The sequence below is a fragment of the Dromiciops gliroides genome, chromosome 4 (genome assembly GCF_019393635.1).
Source record: "Dromiciops gliroides isolate mDroGli1 chromosome 4, mDroGli1.pri, whole genome shotgun sequence".
Lineage (NCBI taxonomy): Eukaryota > Metazoa > Chordata > Mammalia > Microbiotheria > Microbiotheriidae > Dromiciops > Dromiciops gliroides.
This window is the reverse complement of record NC_057864.1, coordinates 16,313,277-16,330,425: the sequence shown is the minus strand read 5'-3', so window position 1 is coordinate 16,330,425 and position 17,149 is coordinate 16,313,277. Positions and strand designations below refer to the sequence as shown.

At 50.4% G+C, this 17,149-nt stretch overlaps 1 protein-coding gene across 8 annotated transcripts in view; it reads right to left on the bottom strand.

The window, feature by feature from the left end:
- Positions 1 to 4,048: 4,048 nt before the first annotated feature.
- Positions 4,049 to 17,149, bottom strand: part of DOCK7 (dedicator of cytokinesis 7) — a 171,812-nt gene continuing 158,711 nt past the window's right edge. For 5 of the 8 annotated variants that reach the window (XM_043964124.1, XM_043964126.1, XM_043964129.1 and 2 more), the window contains 7 exons: positions 10,650 to 10,775; positions 9,801 to 9,890; positions 9,458 to 9,694; positions 8,647 to 8,790; positions 6,414 to 6,520; positions 6,007 to 6,174; positions 4,049 to 4,509 (listed from right to left, as the gene is read on the bottom strand). In XM_043964124.1, coding sequence (XP_043820059.1) covers positions 4,467 to 4,509; positions 6,007 to 6,174; positions 6,414 to 6,520; positions 8,647 to 8,790; positions 9,458 to 9,694; positions 9,801 to 9,890; positions 10,650 to 10,775 — 915 coding nt within the window. In that variant the 3' untranslated portion in view covers positions 4,049 to 4,466. Of the gene's footprint in view, positions 4,510 to 6,006; positions 6,175 to 6,413; positions 6,521 to 8,646; positions 8,791 to 9,457; positions 9,695 to 9,800; positions 9,891 to 10,649; positions 10,785 to 17,149 lie in introns of all 8 variants that reach the window. The other 3 variants (XM_043964125.1, XM_043964127.1, XM_043964131.1) reach the window with 1 other exon arrangement.

Sequence of the window (17,149 nt, the reverse complement as noted above, 5' to 3'; positions counted from 1 at the left end):
CATATTTTGGAATAATTCTACCTACTGCCAAAATGTTTATAGATCGTGTGGTTTTGTAAATTAGGAGGCAGCCACCTCGTCGCGTTTAGTTTGATAACCAAGTTACGGAGGCTGTTAAGACACCCAGATTCTAGAACTCGCATGTTCACACTGGCGTGAATTCTGTGCCTTGGATCACTTTGGAAGGTGTATCTCAGAAGCCCACAGCATCCTTGCCCATCACTACCTTAGGAAGGATTTTATAGATATATATATATAAATATATATTTATGATTATGATTTTGTACTTTGGCAGATCAGTCTAGGTTTGGACAGAGTCGTCTGTATTTCTTCATAGTCATATTGCTATATAATTTTGTAAATGTGGATATAAACGTTTAGAGGTGTATGACCTTTAGTGGTTTTGTTTGTTTTGTTTTGTTAAGCAGGGAGGGCATTCAATTTAAAAAATGCTTAGCAACTATTGTAAACCAAACGCACTAAAGTTTTGTACTTGCAGCTTTCTACCCTAAAGCATCTGGTTCTTTTCAAAACAGAATTTGTGTCTATATGTGGAATAAACATTCATAATTACCTTTATAACATTATTTTCTTGTATGAAAAGTAATGTACTGGCTTTCCCAGCCCCTTAAAGGTTTGCTCGAATGATTGAGGGGACACTGTTACCCTATGGTAGGCACTGTTTGAGAATACACAAAAAAATGGAGCGGCCCTACTCCAATAGCATTTGGAATGAGCCAATTCCTCAGTTCAGAATCACTAGTGACTTGGTGGAATAATAGGCAAGCCAGAGATCTCAAAGGTATCACAACTGAGATGTATCTGCATGGACCCAAGTGGAGAAGACTCTTGTAAATGGTAAAGAGCTTTACTTGGACACGGCTTATTAACAGTCATGATCTAAAATGTTACCGGAGAAAAATAAGGACATATTTTAAAGGAATGATTATTTTTAACTACACCAAAATCCCTATCAGAATGATGACTGTATGGCAAGGAGAAAGATAGTGTGGAAGTAAAAGTATCGCAGAGTGAGTGCCTACCTTCCTGTGTAAGATGCTCTAACTATGAAGGACCAAGTAGAGTAGTAGTTTTATGGATGAGGAGACAGACTTGAGAGTGTAATGATTTCTGTAAGTCACTGCTTGTTAAAAATAAAATAAAATAATAAATTGGGCCTAACATCACCACTTCTGCCATTTGCTGAGTACTCCAAACCGGGGTGGGATAAATGCACAAGTCCAGTCAAAAGTGGGCTACGTGTACTTGCCAGGCCTGAAGGATGGGTCCTTGCCTGACTGTGGCTCAACCCCCCTTTTATTTAGCTCCAATAGTAGTTTTTCATCATCACAGCAGCAAGAGGATAGATCACCAAGATTAGCCTTCCCAGAAGTAGCCCCTTGGTGGTCCTAGTTTTATCCTCAAGGGCCAAAGTACAAGTCTATTCCATATGTTACCCTTCAAATAATCAATGGCAGCTTTTGTTCCATTCACACAATCGTTTCTAGATCAAATATGTTCATTCAACTGGGCTGGGGAAAGTATGGCCCCCTCACCATCCTTTGGGCTCTCAACACTGTCCTCTGGTATGTGCTACCGGAAGACCTGGCTTTTTCCTGGATATTAATTTTTTTCTTTTTGCGGGGCAATGAGAGTTAAGTGACTTGCCCAGGGTCACACAGCTAGTATGTGTCAAGTGTCTGAGGTCACATTTGAACTCAGGTCCTCCTGAATCCAAGGCCGGTACTCTATCCACTGTGCCACCTAGCTGCCCTTTTCTGGATATTAAGGCTGCCTAAGATTGCATTTGACTTTTTGGACTATGCTATGCTATTGACTGATTGAGACAAAACGGACAGTGATTGCAGAGTAAGCACAATAGATGGTAATGTGTTGTTTGAAGACTCTAGGTAAGGCATACTGGGTAGAAGGCCAAGGTCCCGGTCCCCAGTGTGAGGGGACTTGGTTGTGAGAGGCATCAAGTAAGGCCTTTGGACTAATTTGCTCTTGTACTGTTCCTGTGACAAATCAGAAGGTGCAAATGGCAAGGTTTTTTCAGTCAAATGCATTTCTAAATTAGGAGTCAGACCCAGGACAAGATCCCGAAGCTCATTCATTCCAAGTCACTAAGGATTCCTTTATATTCACCAGGGGTGCAGGCTTAACTTGCAGCTTAATCATGAGGTGCCTCGGGCAGGTACTTCATGGCAGACAGCATCTTGTACAACTTTGAAAGCTCAAGCCCAATCTCAATGCCATGTACTGCATGACTTAATTGTGACAGGGAGACTCGGGAGATGAAAGGAATCAAAGAGCTCTAACTCAGATCAAGTTGAGAGAGGCTGGGATGAACTGTTGAGAGGCTGGCCAGACCTTCCAGCAAACGTACTTACAGGTGGGGAAGTGCCGACGGTCTTACTGAGGGACCCGTCCTCGGAACAGTGAGTTGGGGGTGCACCCTGCTCTGACGTGTCCTCCCCTTGGTCCTGGCTGCAGGTGGAGGGGCTCCTTCCCCTCCCCTCCCCTTCCCTACTACATGGGGCTTGTCAGGTCTGATCAGCTCAGAGGAGTAGCACCTCAGAGCCCCACGTACCTCCTAGATGAGGAAAGCAGCTGACTCACCCAGAGACAGTCATAGAATGAGTTAATGCCAAAGCTTGGCAGCTGCTGGGACAGTGGAGAGTGCCAGACTTAGAGTTTGAATCCGGCCTCAGACACTTCCTAGCCACGTGCCCCTGGGCAAGTCACTACCTCTACCTCAGTTTCCTCATCTGTAAGATGGGGTAATAGCCCCCCCCCTTCCCAAGGTGGTTGTGAGGATCACATGAGATAATAACTACACTGCTCAGCTCATTGCTGGGCACACAGCAAGCGCCAGAGAAACATTGGCTGTCCTTGTCTGGGGCTAAACAGCTGGAGGACTCTGCTTTCCTTGCTGTTCCCCTCAAGCCCACACTGGAGGGATGCAGAGCAGCCGGTAGCCCTTGAGGAGAGGACGGACTTGGCTTCTTCTGGGCACCTACCTTCGGGTGCCCATCAGCAGCCAGCCTCAGGCTGTATACATCCATATACAGGCCAGGCTAGAAGCTGCTCCCTCCTCAGTTCAAAGTGGTTTTGTCGACCTGGACACGTGGTGCACACTCTGCCTCCTTGTGTTGGCGTCCCCAGCAGAAAGACATCACGTTGCTCAAACATTTGCTCACTGCTAGACAGAAGGAAGATCCGCTGCCCCGGGATCAATGAACACTATTATTCATATACAGGACACAACGCAGCAATTGACACTGCTATCAGAGCATCAATTGTGTGAAATTGTGAGTTACTCAAACGTGTTCTCAGTCCAGACCCAAGCGCTTCTTTCCTGCAAGAGGGGTAAGCGATAAGTCGAGAGCTTACAAACAACACCGTCCTTCAGCTGGTGCAATTTCTCCCCAGAAAATCTTGTCAAGGTGCTAGCGTAACCAGAAGTGTGATATTTCTCCAAGTAACAGGCAAGATCAATTCTGAAAATATGACTCAGCACCATCGATGACCTGAAGCCCCTTGGGGGGGCTTGGTGGTTGGGTCCTTGTGGCTCACATGGTGCAGCTGGTTAATTGTCCAGAAATAAACACGCTAAGGCAAGAGAACTGAACCAGACTCTGCCTCCTATCACACATCTTCCCTCCATCCCTTGGGGAAGCTGAGCCACCTGCTTACATCAAGGCCCTGCCCCGGATGACCCCCGCCTGTGTGCGTGTCATGGCTGGGTCATTTCGGCTCCTTGGGAGAGTTGGACAAGGGCGGCCAGGACTGCAGGACAATCAAAGGGCAGAAGCTTGGAACTAGGGAACTAGTGCCTAGAGTTTTGTCATTTTCCAATGGAATAAGCTCCAATTATCCATCTCCAAACAGGTCTGTTGCTCTTGTTTGAACCTATACCGTCATCAGTCACATCTTCATTTCAATAACTTTAAAAGCAACAGCTATAAATTAATTTTCTATCAGCCTCTGCCCCCACCACCAAACAGGAAAGTTCACATCAGAGTAAAATAAGTGAAAACATCCATATATTTAATAAGTACCTTTAAAATAAACATTACTACATTAAAATGGTTCAAAAATGCATCTGGAAAAGCTCCTAATATAAATTAAATCTATGAACTTAATGTAAATAAATTTACCATTAGGTATGCTATAAATAATAGTAACTGTTTTGAGTGTACCTTTGACTCCTAGAAATGGCTTTTACAAAGCTTACAGCATCCTAGCAGGACACCGGGACCCCCAGCCGTGATTTCTACGCAGTGACAGTCTACATTTGACAATTCAGTCTCATTTTGGCCACTGAACTCTTCCACAGAAGGAGATGAAGGCATGTTGTTCAAAGTGAAGTCCCAGGTTTTGATTGTCCAATAAAACTTGTGATTCTCAATGTTGATCACATGGCTTTTTTGTCAATAAACCCGGGCAAGTGCTGTCTTTTGCTAGAGATCCACTTTGCGAAGACTCATTCTGCTGAAGGAATCTCTGGGGGAGAATAAGGAGAGATGATAAGAAGCGAGCTGTTCCTGCTCCATTCTTTACAAGTTTCTCAACTCAACAAAGGGGACCTGATCTCATAAGACGCTCGGCCCCACCTCTCTCCCTCCAAGGCTGCTCGGGCACCACCTTCTTCACTACGACTGCCCTGGCTCCTACCCTCTCTGCTATGAGCGACTCCGTCTATGTTTATTACCTTTATATTGATGTTGCACATGTTCTTATATGAATCATTGTCTCCCCCACTGGAATGTAAGCTTATTGCAAGCCAGGATCATGGCACCCCTTGTACCATGCCTGGTACCAAGGCCCGCCACCTGGCTGAGGATTTCTTCCTGCTGCGTAAATCCAGCGGACTTTTCCTCCTCCGCATCTTGCTTGCCCTCTTCCGGAGCCTGACACTGTCAATTACCTCTGACCCCCGGAGACCCTTTGGCCTGGGACGCCCTACTCCCCACAGTCCTCCCAGAACTCCATGCGCACCGGGCCCAGGCCAGCCTTTTGCTGGTCCTCTCCAGCCGTTGCCCCAGTCTCTCTTCCACCCTGCCCTTTTTGCTTCTTTTCATTCTGCCCATTAAGAAGGGTAAGAGCTCTTTGAGGGCAGGAACCGTCTTTTGTTCATATCCCTGCACCTACACAGGGTTCGTGCGGCTTGGTCGGGACACGACCCCCTCCCTAGTTCTCCTGCCTACGTCTCCTCTGAGGTTCTTGACCCCGCTGGCTGTCCCGGCCACTTCTCTCCCCCCACTCCGTTATGTCACGGGAGCTTGTTTGCTCCCGTGGGGCAATTCTCAGCCGTGTGCACAGGCTTCCCGTATTCCCACTTCCAGGCCCAGCCTCCTCCCCCTCGCTCTATCACAGAGCCCTCACTCAGGGTCACCACGGAAGCCCGTTCCCTGTGGTCGCACGAGCCTTCCTCCCCCACACCCGGCTGGTCTCATGCCTCCAGCCTCCCCCCACCCAGCTCTTCAAGTAAACCAAGAAGAGGATGGCTTTCTAGGGGGTCCTAGAGGCGCGCCAGGGCCGTCCCTCTCCCACAGACGTCGGAGGCTTGTCAGACACAGTGAGAACCGTGGGTCTTGACTTTTCGGTTCCACACTTAGTCCTGGGGCGAGCCCATCTTAACCACCATAGGTTTACAGGTGCTTTTGGGGGGGGGGCAAGAATATTAACCATCTTATGGACTAACTACCACGTTCTAGGAGACAGGAGACGCAGGAATCCATGGACCGGGGGCGCCAGTATGAAGACGCTGTGGAAGGCTGGAATCTCAGTAGGAAGGGGCCCGCCAGGTCACTGGGACAGCTGTCCAGGTGGTGCACGTGCCCCCCACAATGCCCTGACAGGTGCTCAAAGGTTTCCAGAGACAGGGCTGGCCCCCCCCCTGATCTCACCCCTAACAAGGCCTCCCCTCCCTCTGACCCTCATTTGCTCCCCTCAGCTCTGCCTGGGTGGTCTCTGGAGATCAGTCTTGGGCTCCGGTACCTGTGGCCGGTGTTGGGCAGCAGGGCCTTGTACAGCTGCGGGATCTTCCTGCTGATGAGCGGCTGCAGGGCCTCCTTGAGCCGGTGGTAGTTCCTCTCCAGCTCCCGCTGGTACTCCTTCTGGTCCGGCCCAATCAGACTCTTGTTTTTCCTTAAGGCGTCCTCGCACCTATGAGACAAGACCTGTTGGCCGCGCGGGCACGTGAGGGCAGCGTGGAGTCGCTTCTCCCCTGCTCGGCTTGGGTTCACATTCCCCTCACCTCCACGGCTCAGGCTGGAGTGTGAGCAGACTGTCTAGACTGGCATTCACACTAACTACACTGACACACGTCTCGGGCCGGTCAATGAATCTGCCCACCCAGCCGAGGGTCTGGGGTCAGCCACACCGGCTCTGTCCCCTGCAAGTACCTTTTAGTAAAGTCTTTGAAGCACAGACGCAGCTTATTGTGGTGTCTGAAGAGCTTGGGGTCATGGGGTATTTCTGACAGGAATACCTGGGCAACTTCTAATGGTCCCTGGAAGACAAAAAGATCCACTGAGTCAGGGGCACGCCAAGCGCCTGGCATCCAGAAAGACGCCCATCTGTACTTCTCTTAAAAGTCCACGGGCTGGGGGGTGGGGTGGCAGCTAGGTGGTGCAGTGGATAAAGCACCGGCCCTGGATTCAGGAGGTCCTGAGTTCAAATCCGGCACTAGCTGTGTGATCCTGGGCAAGTCACTTAACCTTCATTGCCCTGAGGGAAAAAAAAAAAGCCCACCAGAATCAATGACAAAACAACTATGATCTAAGATCATTGATCATTGATCTTAGATCAATATGATCTAAGAGGGCACCGAAGGGCAGCTGGGGCATCTGAGCTTTGAGGTTTCTCAGGCACTTTACCAGCATAATCTCATTGGAGCCTGACAACAACCGCAGGAGGCGGGGCTACTACGACCCCCATTGTAGAGATGAGGAAACTGAGGCCGATGGAGGCTCAGTGACCTGCCCAGGGGCACAAAGCTAGGCAGCGTCTGAGGGGCATTCGAGCTCCGAGGGGCATTCGAGCCCTGGATTCCTGACTCAGACCCAGGGCTCTATGCACTTTGGCGCCACCTAGCGGCCATACAAGAAGAATGCTTCCAATAGACTCAAGCCCATCTGTGATGCTGAGCCTCCGGCTCCTCCCCGTGTCCAATCCAAGGGCAGGGGGGTGGGGGGGGGGGGGGCAGGAGGAGAAACCTCCTGTCCTGCCAGAAGTCCCAGCCCCCAAGATGAGAGCCGCACCTGGCCGAGGGAAGCCTGGGTGACCGATACTCTGTGGCCATGTTTATCTGCTTGATTCCTTCTGCCTGGCCTCAGGCCTCCTGCTCATCTGTCACAGGCTTAAAGAGGCTTTCTCCATCACAGACAGGCTCCAGCATCGTCCCCTCTTCAAGCCTCCTGGCATCACAGAGCACCAGGCCTGGTCGTGCTCGGGGAAGTGGAGAGGGTCTCCACCGGCACTCGTGCCCTGGCTCGGTGGGCTGGGCCAGGATAAGACGTGGAAGGAAGGAGCTGGGTGGGTCAAACATGGCACTCCTCGCTCCACCCCCCACTCTCCAAATGCCTTTGCACCAATGCTGCAGGGTCTACTTGTGTGTACACCTGTGCTTTCCCTCTTCGACTATACCCCCCCTGAAGGCAGGGCTGCTTCCTTTTTAGGGCCTGGCTCACAGCAGGTGCTTAATAAGAAGTTAATGAGACAAACAAGAGCAGTCTCTGAAACCATCTTCTACAAAGAACCCCGAATAGGACAAGCCACATCCGTTTCCTGAGTCATGAAACACTACCGATCTGAAGGGATTCAGGAGCCCAGGGGGCAACAGAGGGGCAGGCATGAGGTGGCAAACAAGGGACTCGGGGGATAAGCCCAGGAAGTCATTGAAGAAAAAGGAGAAGAGGGAGCTGGTGTGAGAAAGTAATGATCAATAATGGATTTCTAAGAGAGACCCAGACAGTGGTTTAGTTGCTCTCTCTCCCTCACCCCAGAAAGCTCAGGCCCTGCCTGGGATGAACCCAGGGGAAGGAAGGAAATGCAGACTGATCCTTTTGTTTGGCTAGGAGAAGAAGTGCACCTAGACCCGGGAAGGTGCCCTTCTCTTTGGACCACCCCCAGTCATGTCAATCAGTGGAACTGATTGATGCTATAACCCATTAGCTTAGGGTGACCCACCTCACCCCCCCCACCCCGAGGTTTGCTCTCCCTTGGCTTGAATGCTTTCTTCGCTCTCGCTCTCAGGGGTATGTAGGTATGTGGGTATGTGGGCCAGAGACTATGAGGAAGCTAGGGAGACGCACGGTCAATTCTATGAATTAATAATAAATGCTCGCTACCCAAACAGGCCCAACAGCCGCTAACGCCTCAGTAGCAGTCATCTAGAAAGTACAGTTTAGTACAATCATTTAAAAAACATACTGGGCATGTGGTGAGAAGCAAAGGGCGACCGATGGCCAGGCCAGGTATGAGACAGGCATCCCCCAGACGTCCAGGGCAACGAGGGAGCCCTGAAACGGGTGGCTGCGATCTGTTTCTTTGTGAGGAATGCCCAGGGAAGGCCCCAGATGCGTGTGTGATGCTGAGAACAAGGCTCTGCAGACCATCTCGAAGGCTGGCCCCTACCTGGTTCACGGTGGTGCCCACAGACCCCTGCAGGACCATCTGAAGCATCTTGGGGTCCGCGGGGTCCTGGTGTGTCGCAAACGCCAGCTCCTGAGTCTTTTTTTGCATGTCTTCAATGGCCACTTCAATGGGTGTCAATATGATCTAAGAGAAATCCATGGCCACACCAATGGGTGTGGTTCATTACAATGAATGAGTGAGTGAGTTAATGCAAAGTAAGGAATTTCACTGGAAACTCCATCAGGTTCACTACAGACTCTAGCCCCATCCTTTCTAAACCTTGGTTACTACCCCATGAAGAACCAAACCTTCAAGGCAAAAAGCCCCTGCTGGCCCAAGGGGCATGACGTTAGTGGCTCAAATATCATGGATATTCTGGTGGGTTAGAGACGAGGGGTGTGGCACACAAGGTCCTAGGGCAAGGGGCATGGCATATGGGTGCTGGGGGTGCCAAGGGACATAGCACACAGAGTGCCAGGGGGCATGGCACACAGGGAATCGGGAAGGGGGGGTACAGCACACAGGGCATCAGGGGAAGGGAGGGTGCGGCACACAGAGTGCCAGGGGGCATGGCACACAGGGCATCGGGAAGGGGGGGTACAGCACACAGGGCATCAGGGGAAGGGAGGGTATGGCACACAGAATGCCAGGGGGCATGGCACTCGGGGTATCGGAGAAAGAGGGGTACAGCACACAGGGCATCAGGGGAAGGGAGGGTGCGGCACACAGAGTGCCAGGGGCATGGCACACGGGGAGCCGGCATCCCATGGAGCCAGGTGATTCCACCCCCTCCCTGAGCCACCAGCCTCACCTCCTCCTTGTGAATGACATTGACCCTGGTTTTGATGTAAGGAAAGGCGTGGGACGTGGTGAGGATGGTCTTGCGCTTGAACTGCTCATGAAGCTCCCCGTGGGCGCGGCCGTCCAGCGTGAAGGGTGTGCAGTACATGAAACGGCGAAGGTTGTAGTTCTTGTCAAAGTAGGTGATTCTGTCCTTCATTTCATACGTGTCGAAGTAGGGCTCCACATACGTGATCTGGACATAGGCCTGCGAGAGGGAAGGGCACCTTAGCGTCGCCGCTGCGTCGTGTCTCCCAAACAAACGGGAGAATGCTGGGAGTCAGCTCCCACTTCCTGCTCTACCGCCGCGGTACCTTATTAGGGTCCAACTTGCACTTGTCCACAGGGTTGGAGTCTTTGATGACTTCGACAATATCCTCTCCAAACCTCTCTCCGTAAAAGCCCTAAAAGAAAGTGACAGAATTTCACCCCAAGTGAGCAGGGAACAGAAGCCTGGTGAGCCCTTGGGCAGCTTGAATGTGTGAAACAGCCGTGTGAATAATTACACAAAATCATTTGCTTCCCGTGCCAACAAAACAGGCCCTCACACTTAGCATTGACTCTGTTCAAGTTTCCTCTTTTTTCCCAATTTATAAATCGCAAAAGACCGTAAGCACAAGCATTTACAAAATACCATCCTCAAGACAGACTTCCGAGAAAACCGAACAATAAGGGAACAGAAAGGAAGGGCAGGCCACATTTAATTTCTCTGATGCCAAAGGGCTCAGAAAGATGGAGGCCGTGTAAGCACAGTAAAAATTTGAAAGGGGATGTTAGCCAAACACTGACTACTGACTGATCAACAACAAAAAATCCAGAATTTGCAGGTCCCATTTTTCCTGGTAAGCTCCACTCTGGGTAAGCTGAGGGCTTTCAATAGTACGCTGCCTGGTTTCAAGTTAGGGAGTGTTACTCTGGGAGTTATCCCTGTCTGACAAATCCTGATTAAAATGTATGTAATACACATCCCTAAGTACCTTATGAAATAATGCACGGGAAGCTGGTTTGAATACCTTTTGAAAAGTGGCCTTAGTATGATTACTACCTTAGTATTCTTAGTATCCTGCTGAAGGCCCAAATGCCTTGAACCCTGGGCAGCGACTTGGTTATTTGCCAGGCTGGACACTCAGAAACACCACCTGCCAAACCCTTGGAGCACTCACCTCCAGTCTGTGCGAGATCTCAGCAAGTTTGGTAATTGCGGGCTCCTTATACACGAACTCCTGCTCATCTAAGTCCCCAAACTTGGTCCCATAAAAACCCACTCGAAAATAGGTCCCAAACATCCGCTTGCCATCCTGGGTGAAGACAATGAAGGTGTCTCAACACAGGCCGCTGTTTTATGCCACATGCAGAGTCCACATCGCGGCCAACTAGTTTCTATTCACAAAATACACCAGTGCAAGTTTACAAAATGGAAAATTCTATAGGCAGAATGACTAGGGTTTTTTTTTTTTAATTAAGAAAAGATTTAAAATAAAGAACAATACACTATTATGCCCAAATTGCTGAAAGACTCCTCTATGCAATAAGCATTGTTAAGGTTAGCACACAGAAAACAGATCCCATATGAGGTCCGGCTTTAAATCCAGGCAACTGAACTCAATTCTTTTCTGAGTTAAAGAAAAGGCACGTGTTGGCACACGCTTCTCATGTGTGCGTCACATCAATGACGTCAGTATTTAAACCACAGTGACACACCTGTTTCTTTCACGGTCTGTCTTAGACAGTATCAAAGGCCCTTCCGTGAGACTCTCTGCAACACGGATGGAAGACAGGGGCTCATGCTTGGATGAGGACGGCAAAACAAAAATGCCAAATCACCTTCTAAGGGGAGGGCTGGCTTGTTTCCCTAAAAACCCCAAACTGTCCAATGTGTACCCCCCCCCCCCGCCAGGTTCATTTTGGGAAGAAACTATGGCAAGCTCACTTTTATTCTCAAAATCCACAGGGAATCCAAATGCAGAGCAGCTTAACAAAGACTCTCTGAGCTGTGCCTGCCTGTCCTCCAAGAACACCCCCAGCGTCCAGCCGCAGCAGGAGAGCTCGGTGAGACACCAGCCAGTGTAATCTCATTCTCACACTCCCTCATCCTCATTTCCTCAATATCAGGCTGGGTCACAAGGGTTGACACGACCAGTCATGAAAAACGGCTTACAAATAATACAAGGGATGTGGAGAAAATCTGAGGCCCTGGTCAGCAGTCTGCTGGACACTGTGCTGGCATCACCATCTCAGAGCGGGAAGGAACTATGGGAGCCCCCTAACCCTGCAGGTTTCAACCTGGGGTCCATGGCTACGCTTACGGACAATTCATGAACTTGAATGGGGGAAAGATCACATCTTTATTCTCACCGACTGAGATGTAGCATTTCTTCCCATCATAAATGAACACAGACACGCATATGCGTGCACATACACAGACACACACATGTGCACTATCCTGAAAAGGGGCGCTAGCCAAAGGGCCCAGGACACACACTGCTCCAGGCCAATGCAGACCTGAGCAGGAAAGCTCTTTAGTGCCCTGGACAAGGCCTCATCCAGGACTCACAGGGAGATGCTGATTACAGAGGACCCCATCCGCCACAAAGGCAGTCCATTCTATCTCTACGCGGCTTGGCTCAGCTGTCAGGAGATCAGGCAGAACCAGTCTGGACCAGAAGCTGCCTTGGAAAACTCTTGATCTGTTTTGTGTTGTTTAATATTTCAGGCAAAGGAGCGGCTACAAACACCTGGGGAGCTGAGTTGGAGTCGTACTTATGTGTGTTAACCTCCCCTTCCCCCCCCCATCTTCCTCTCTGTCCTCCCCTCCCCTCCCTCTCCATCTTCCCCCCTGTATCCTCCCTCTCCTTTCCGTCCTCCTCCTCTCCATCCCCATCCCCCTTCCCATCCTCTCCCTCATCCTCCTCCCGGAGGCCTTTCCCGACACCCCAAGGAGCTGGTCCTGCTGCACTTTGGTTTGTTCTTCCTTTTTACCTATTCATGCACATGGTGTTTCCCCCAGGAGAGCACATGCCCTCGAGGCCGAGACAGTTCGCTTGGGGGACACAGCATTTGGGGAACTGACTGTAATCTTAACATCTGCTAGTCCAAAGGGATGATGACTTCAAATAAACTACAGATAAACACTCGGCTTTACCACACACACAAACATCTCTTTGGGTCTAATGGAGCTAATTATAAACTAGATTATCAACTGACTCTCCTGGTTAAAAGACAAAAAGCTTGGCACCAGCATTGGCATTTCAACATGTAAGAGCTATTTAAGTAGTCACCTCAAAACCGCTTCCATTCTCATAGACACGTATGTAAAATATTTTACCTACGCCCCCCTCCACTATTATCGATAGACATATTTATAGGAGTTCTTCTGGCAAACACCTGGAAACTAAGGGGGTGTCCAATAATTGGGGAGTGGCTGAACCCAAAGTCTGGTACCCGAATGTAACAGAGCACAATTGGGCTGTATGACTTGTATGAACTAATGCAGAGTCAAGCCAGCAGGATCACGGAGACAATATTACACCACCCACACCGTAGCGACCTCTCATCAGTGCAGTGATCAATCCTGATTCCAAAGCGTCAGCGATAAAGATAAAGAAAGCCGCCCCCTCCTGAAAGAGACAATCAGCCACTACCCAGAAGGAGAAACGTTTTCAGGGATTTATTCTGCTGGACTGTGCCCGCTTATTAAAATAGTTTTGTTTTCCTTTTCTCTTTAAATTTCAGGGGGTAGGCATGTGGGAAGGACAAGAAACGTTTGAGAATGGGGAAAAATCTAAAATCAAATGCAATAAAAAACAATGTACACAATCTGAAGTAGGAAGAGAAAAACTCTTCTTCCATTCACTTTGTGGGGTTTTTTTGGTGGGGGGGGGGCGCGCAATGAGAGTTAAGTGACTTGCCCAGGGTCACACAGCTAGTTAAGTGTCAAGTGTCTGAGGCCAGATTTGAACTCAGGTCCTCCTGAATCCAGGGCCGGTGCCTTATCCGCTGCAGCGCCCCCTAGCTGCCCCTATTCCATTCACTTGGAAGCAAACTTACTTAACATGTTATTTAAAAATTTAGGGTTGAAAATGGCCCTTGAGATGCTCTGGTACAATCTACTGCTCAATGCAGGAGTCACTTCCTCAACATCCCTGAGCAATTCAGCAAGCACTTAATAGGAACCTGTGGGCTCTGGGATGCAGATCAAAAGACAGAAAACTCCCTGCCCTCCAGGAGTTTGCATTCTGCTGGGAGAGGCAACACACACACAGACAAGTCAACACAAAATGTCATTCAGTTGTTTGTTCATTCTTGTCCCCATTTGGGATTTTCTTGGCAAAGATACTGAAGCGTTTTGCTACTTCCTTCTCCAGCTTATTTTACAGGTGAGGAAACTGAGGCAAATGGGGTGAAGTGACTTGCCCAGGGTCACACAGCTAAGAAGGGTCTGAGACCAGATGTGAACCCAGATCGTCCTGACTCTGAGCCTGATGCTCTAACCACTGCACCACCTAGCTGCCCAATACAAAATAAATAGATGCTAGGTGATTTTTGGCAGGAGGAAGCATTGACAACTGGAGGTGGGGAGGGGGTCACGACAAGAAAAGTCTTAGGAAGGCCCTGGAGATGAACGAGGAGTCAAAGGAGACAGGTGAGGAAGGAGAGTGTGCTAAGTATTCTTTATACACCAACCAGAGAATCTTCATCAAAAGCAAGGGAGAGGGGGCCAGACAGGAGACTGCAGAGCCTCAGGCCCCTCTCTGAGGCTATGAGGGCCAGCAGGGGTGGTGACTGATATCTATGGAAGATGTTTGCTCACTTGGAGGCAAGTGCGGGCTTGGACTCAGGAAGAGTTGAGTTCTAATCCAGCCTCTGACACTAAGTAGCTGTGAGACCCAGGCAAGGGCTAAAAATCACCCACATTTCTAGAGTGCTTACTATGTGCCACACACTGTGCCAAGTGCTTTGCCTGGGAGGCAAGGGCTATTATTATTCCCATTTGACGGGTAAGGAAAACAGGTAAGCAGAGGTTAAACGACTTGGCCAGGCAGAGCCACACTTATCCTGGTTCTCGATGCTCCATGGCTCTTAACCTCTGTCTGCCTGCTTCTTCAAGCACAAAATGGGGATAACAAGCATGCACCTGGCAGAGCTGTCACAAGGACCAGATGAGGGAGAATGTGCCCTGAGACCAGTGCCTGGCATGCAGCAGGCACCACAGACATGCCCATTCCCTTCCCTGCGCCAGTGGAATCCCAGGCGACAGAGCATGTCATTTCTTGCTTCTGCTGGCTTCCGTGTCCTGCCCTAAATAAAGGAGAGGACTCTGACCGAACGACCAAACCAAACTGCACCCCTGCTCCTGGGGGCCGGAGCAGACCTGGGAGATGCCCTGAAAGGCCTAGACGCCGGCCCTGCAGATGCCAGGGGACTTGGGAGGCGGCTAGAGCAGTGGGCAGGGCTGGGAAGCTGGGAGGAGGAGAAGGAAGAAAAGGAGGAAGAAGGGAGGAGTGTGTGGGTGGGGGGAGTCCCGGGGGGAGAGAAGGCCAGGAAGGTGGCACAGTGGAGAGCATGGAGGGGAGCCTGGTAGCAGGCCTGTGCTGGGGCCAGATCTACCCCCCTGGGTGGGCATCCACTCCTCAGCAATCAGGCACCCGCACATCAAGGTGTGATGACAGTGTCTAGACTTAGACAAGCTCTAAGCAGCCCCGGCAGAGATGAATGTCATCCATGCCATTAAGCATCTCCCAGTAGGCCCTGCTTGCCCCACACACAGTGCCTGAGCTCTGCAGGGGGCGGGGAAAGTGGACTCAGGGGGTGAAGGTGGCCCGAGCTGGGACTGGCCAGGATGCTGGGCTGTGTCCGTTCATTGATGAGGGAGGGAGGCTCAGAGCCTCCAATGGTGCCGGCAGGAGTCCAGGTCGGAGGGGTGCCACGTGCTGGGCACCGTGGCTCGCCACAAGCATTTTTGGAAGGGCGCCAAAGAGGCTTAGCTCTAAAAAGTGGCATGGGAACTGGGTGCACCAGCTCGCTCTGCGTGGGCACCCGTCTCACACAGACAGAGCAGGGCTTACTTAATGCCTACTGGTTTCACTGTTACAAGGTGGGTTGCCAGCTCCACTCTCCTGGCTCTAAGTGCCACGGGGACCTAGGGATCTAGAGCTGATTACCAGGGACCTCCAGGGATCTGCCTACCCCAAGAGTAAATGAGAAAAACCCCACTACAGGCTACAGATAGGGGAGGCCACTGCTCGTGGGGGGCATCCTCCTCGAGGCCGACAAGACTGGGCAGGGACGAGTCACTTCCACCAGGGTGGGGCCGCAGCCGAGGTCTTCTTGGGCAAAAGGGAAACGGGCAGGGGCAGCTAGGGGGCACAGTGGATAGAGCACCGGCCCTGGAGTCAGGAGGACCCGAGTTCAAATCCGGCCTCAGACACTTGACACTTACTAGCTGTGTGACCCTGGGCAAGTCACTTGGCCCCAATTGCCTCACCAAAAAAAAAAAAAAAAAAAAAAAAAAGGGAAGCGGGCAGCAACACTTTTGGACACAGAGTTGGGTCACATAATACAACAAGAGAAAGAATTGGAAGGCTTAAGAACAACGGCATTGAAAACAACTAGCCTTCAGGCATCTTTCAGGAGACGGGGCCTCCTGTATCCGCCACAATCATCAGGTCTCCCTGCTGCCATTTATTCCCGAAGCTAACACTGCTTTGCTAATTCCACTGTAGCATATCGGGGGAAGGCCAGGCGCTGTCCTTCCCGGCCCCAGTGGGGCAGGCACAGGGCCAGCCGTTCCCCAGGACCCTCCCATCAAAGGTCAGTCATATATGGCCAGCCCCACTTCTTCCCTCGGTCACCCCCTGACCAGGCAGGCCAAGCAGCCTCTCCGGATTTTCTACCCCAGCTTCCTCCATAGGTGAGGGCATTTTTGTCAAAGAAGCACATTTCATCTTTCCAAGAAATGAGAAAAAGTGTCCTGCTGAATGTTTGCTGTCCATATTTAGGGGCTACTCTCTCTAAAAAGTAGAGGTTAATTCAAAAATCTGGACACGGTCTTGTCTAGTTATATCCTACCAGTCACAAGCCTCTATACTTATCCCCCTGGAAAATCAGGCCGGTTCACACTGTGTAACAATTGAAAAAAACCACACTAGGGAACATGTCACATGCACGCCATGATTTTCTACACTGAAATCCAGGAAAACCTCAAACACCTCAGAAACCTGTGTCTTTGAATGAAAGCTGTAAATGGAGGCATGAGAAGAAGAAGGATTAAAATGCATGTTCTTTTCTATTATTTTGAGGAAAATAATAGGGCTCAAGAGGAGAAAGGGTGGAGGCGAACACTGCGTAGCCATTACAGAATGGGAAGAGCAGATCGCAGCCGCCGCGATTCACGCAGAGCTCAGGATTTGTTATTATGCACAGGAAATTCCTTCCCAAACTTCGAGGAATCAAGTCTTAGAGTTATCTCAGGTACATACAAACACACAGCCAAAAAGCTTTGCCAACTCAAAGACCGATCTGTACCGATTTTGGGAGCATGACGGCAACCTCCAGGAATGAGAGGTGAGCTCGGAGGAGCTTCTCACTTCACCACGGAGTGAGCTCTCAGCTCAAGCTGGCCTGGCAGGACGCCAGAATTACCGTCACTGGATGTCAATCCAGG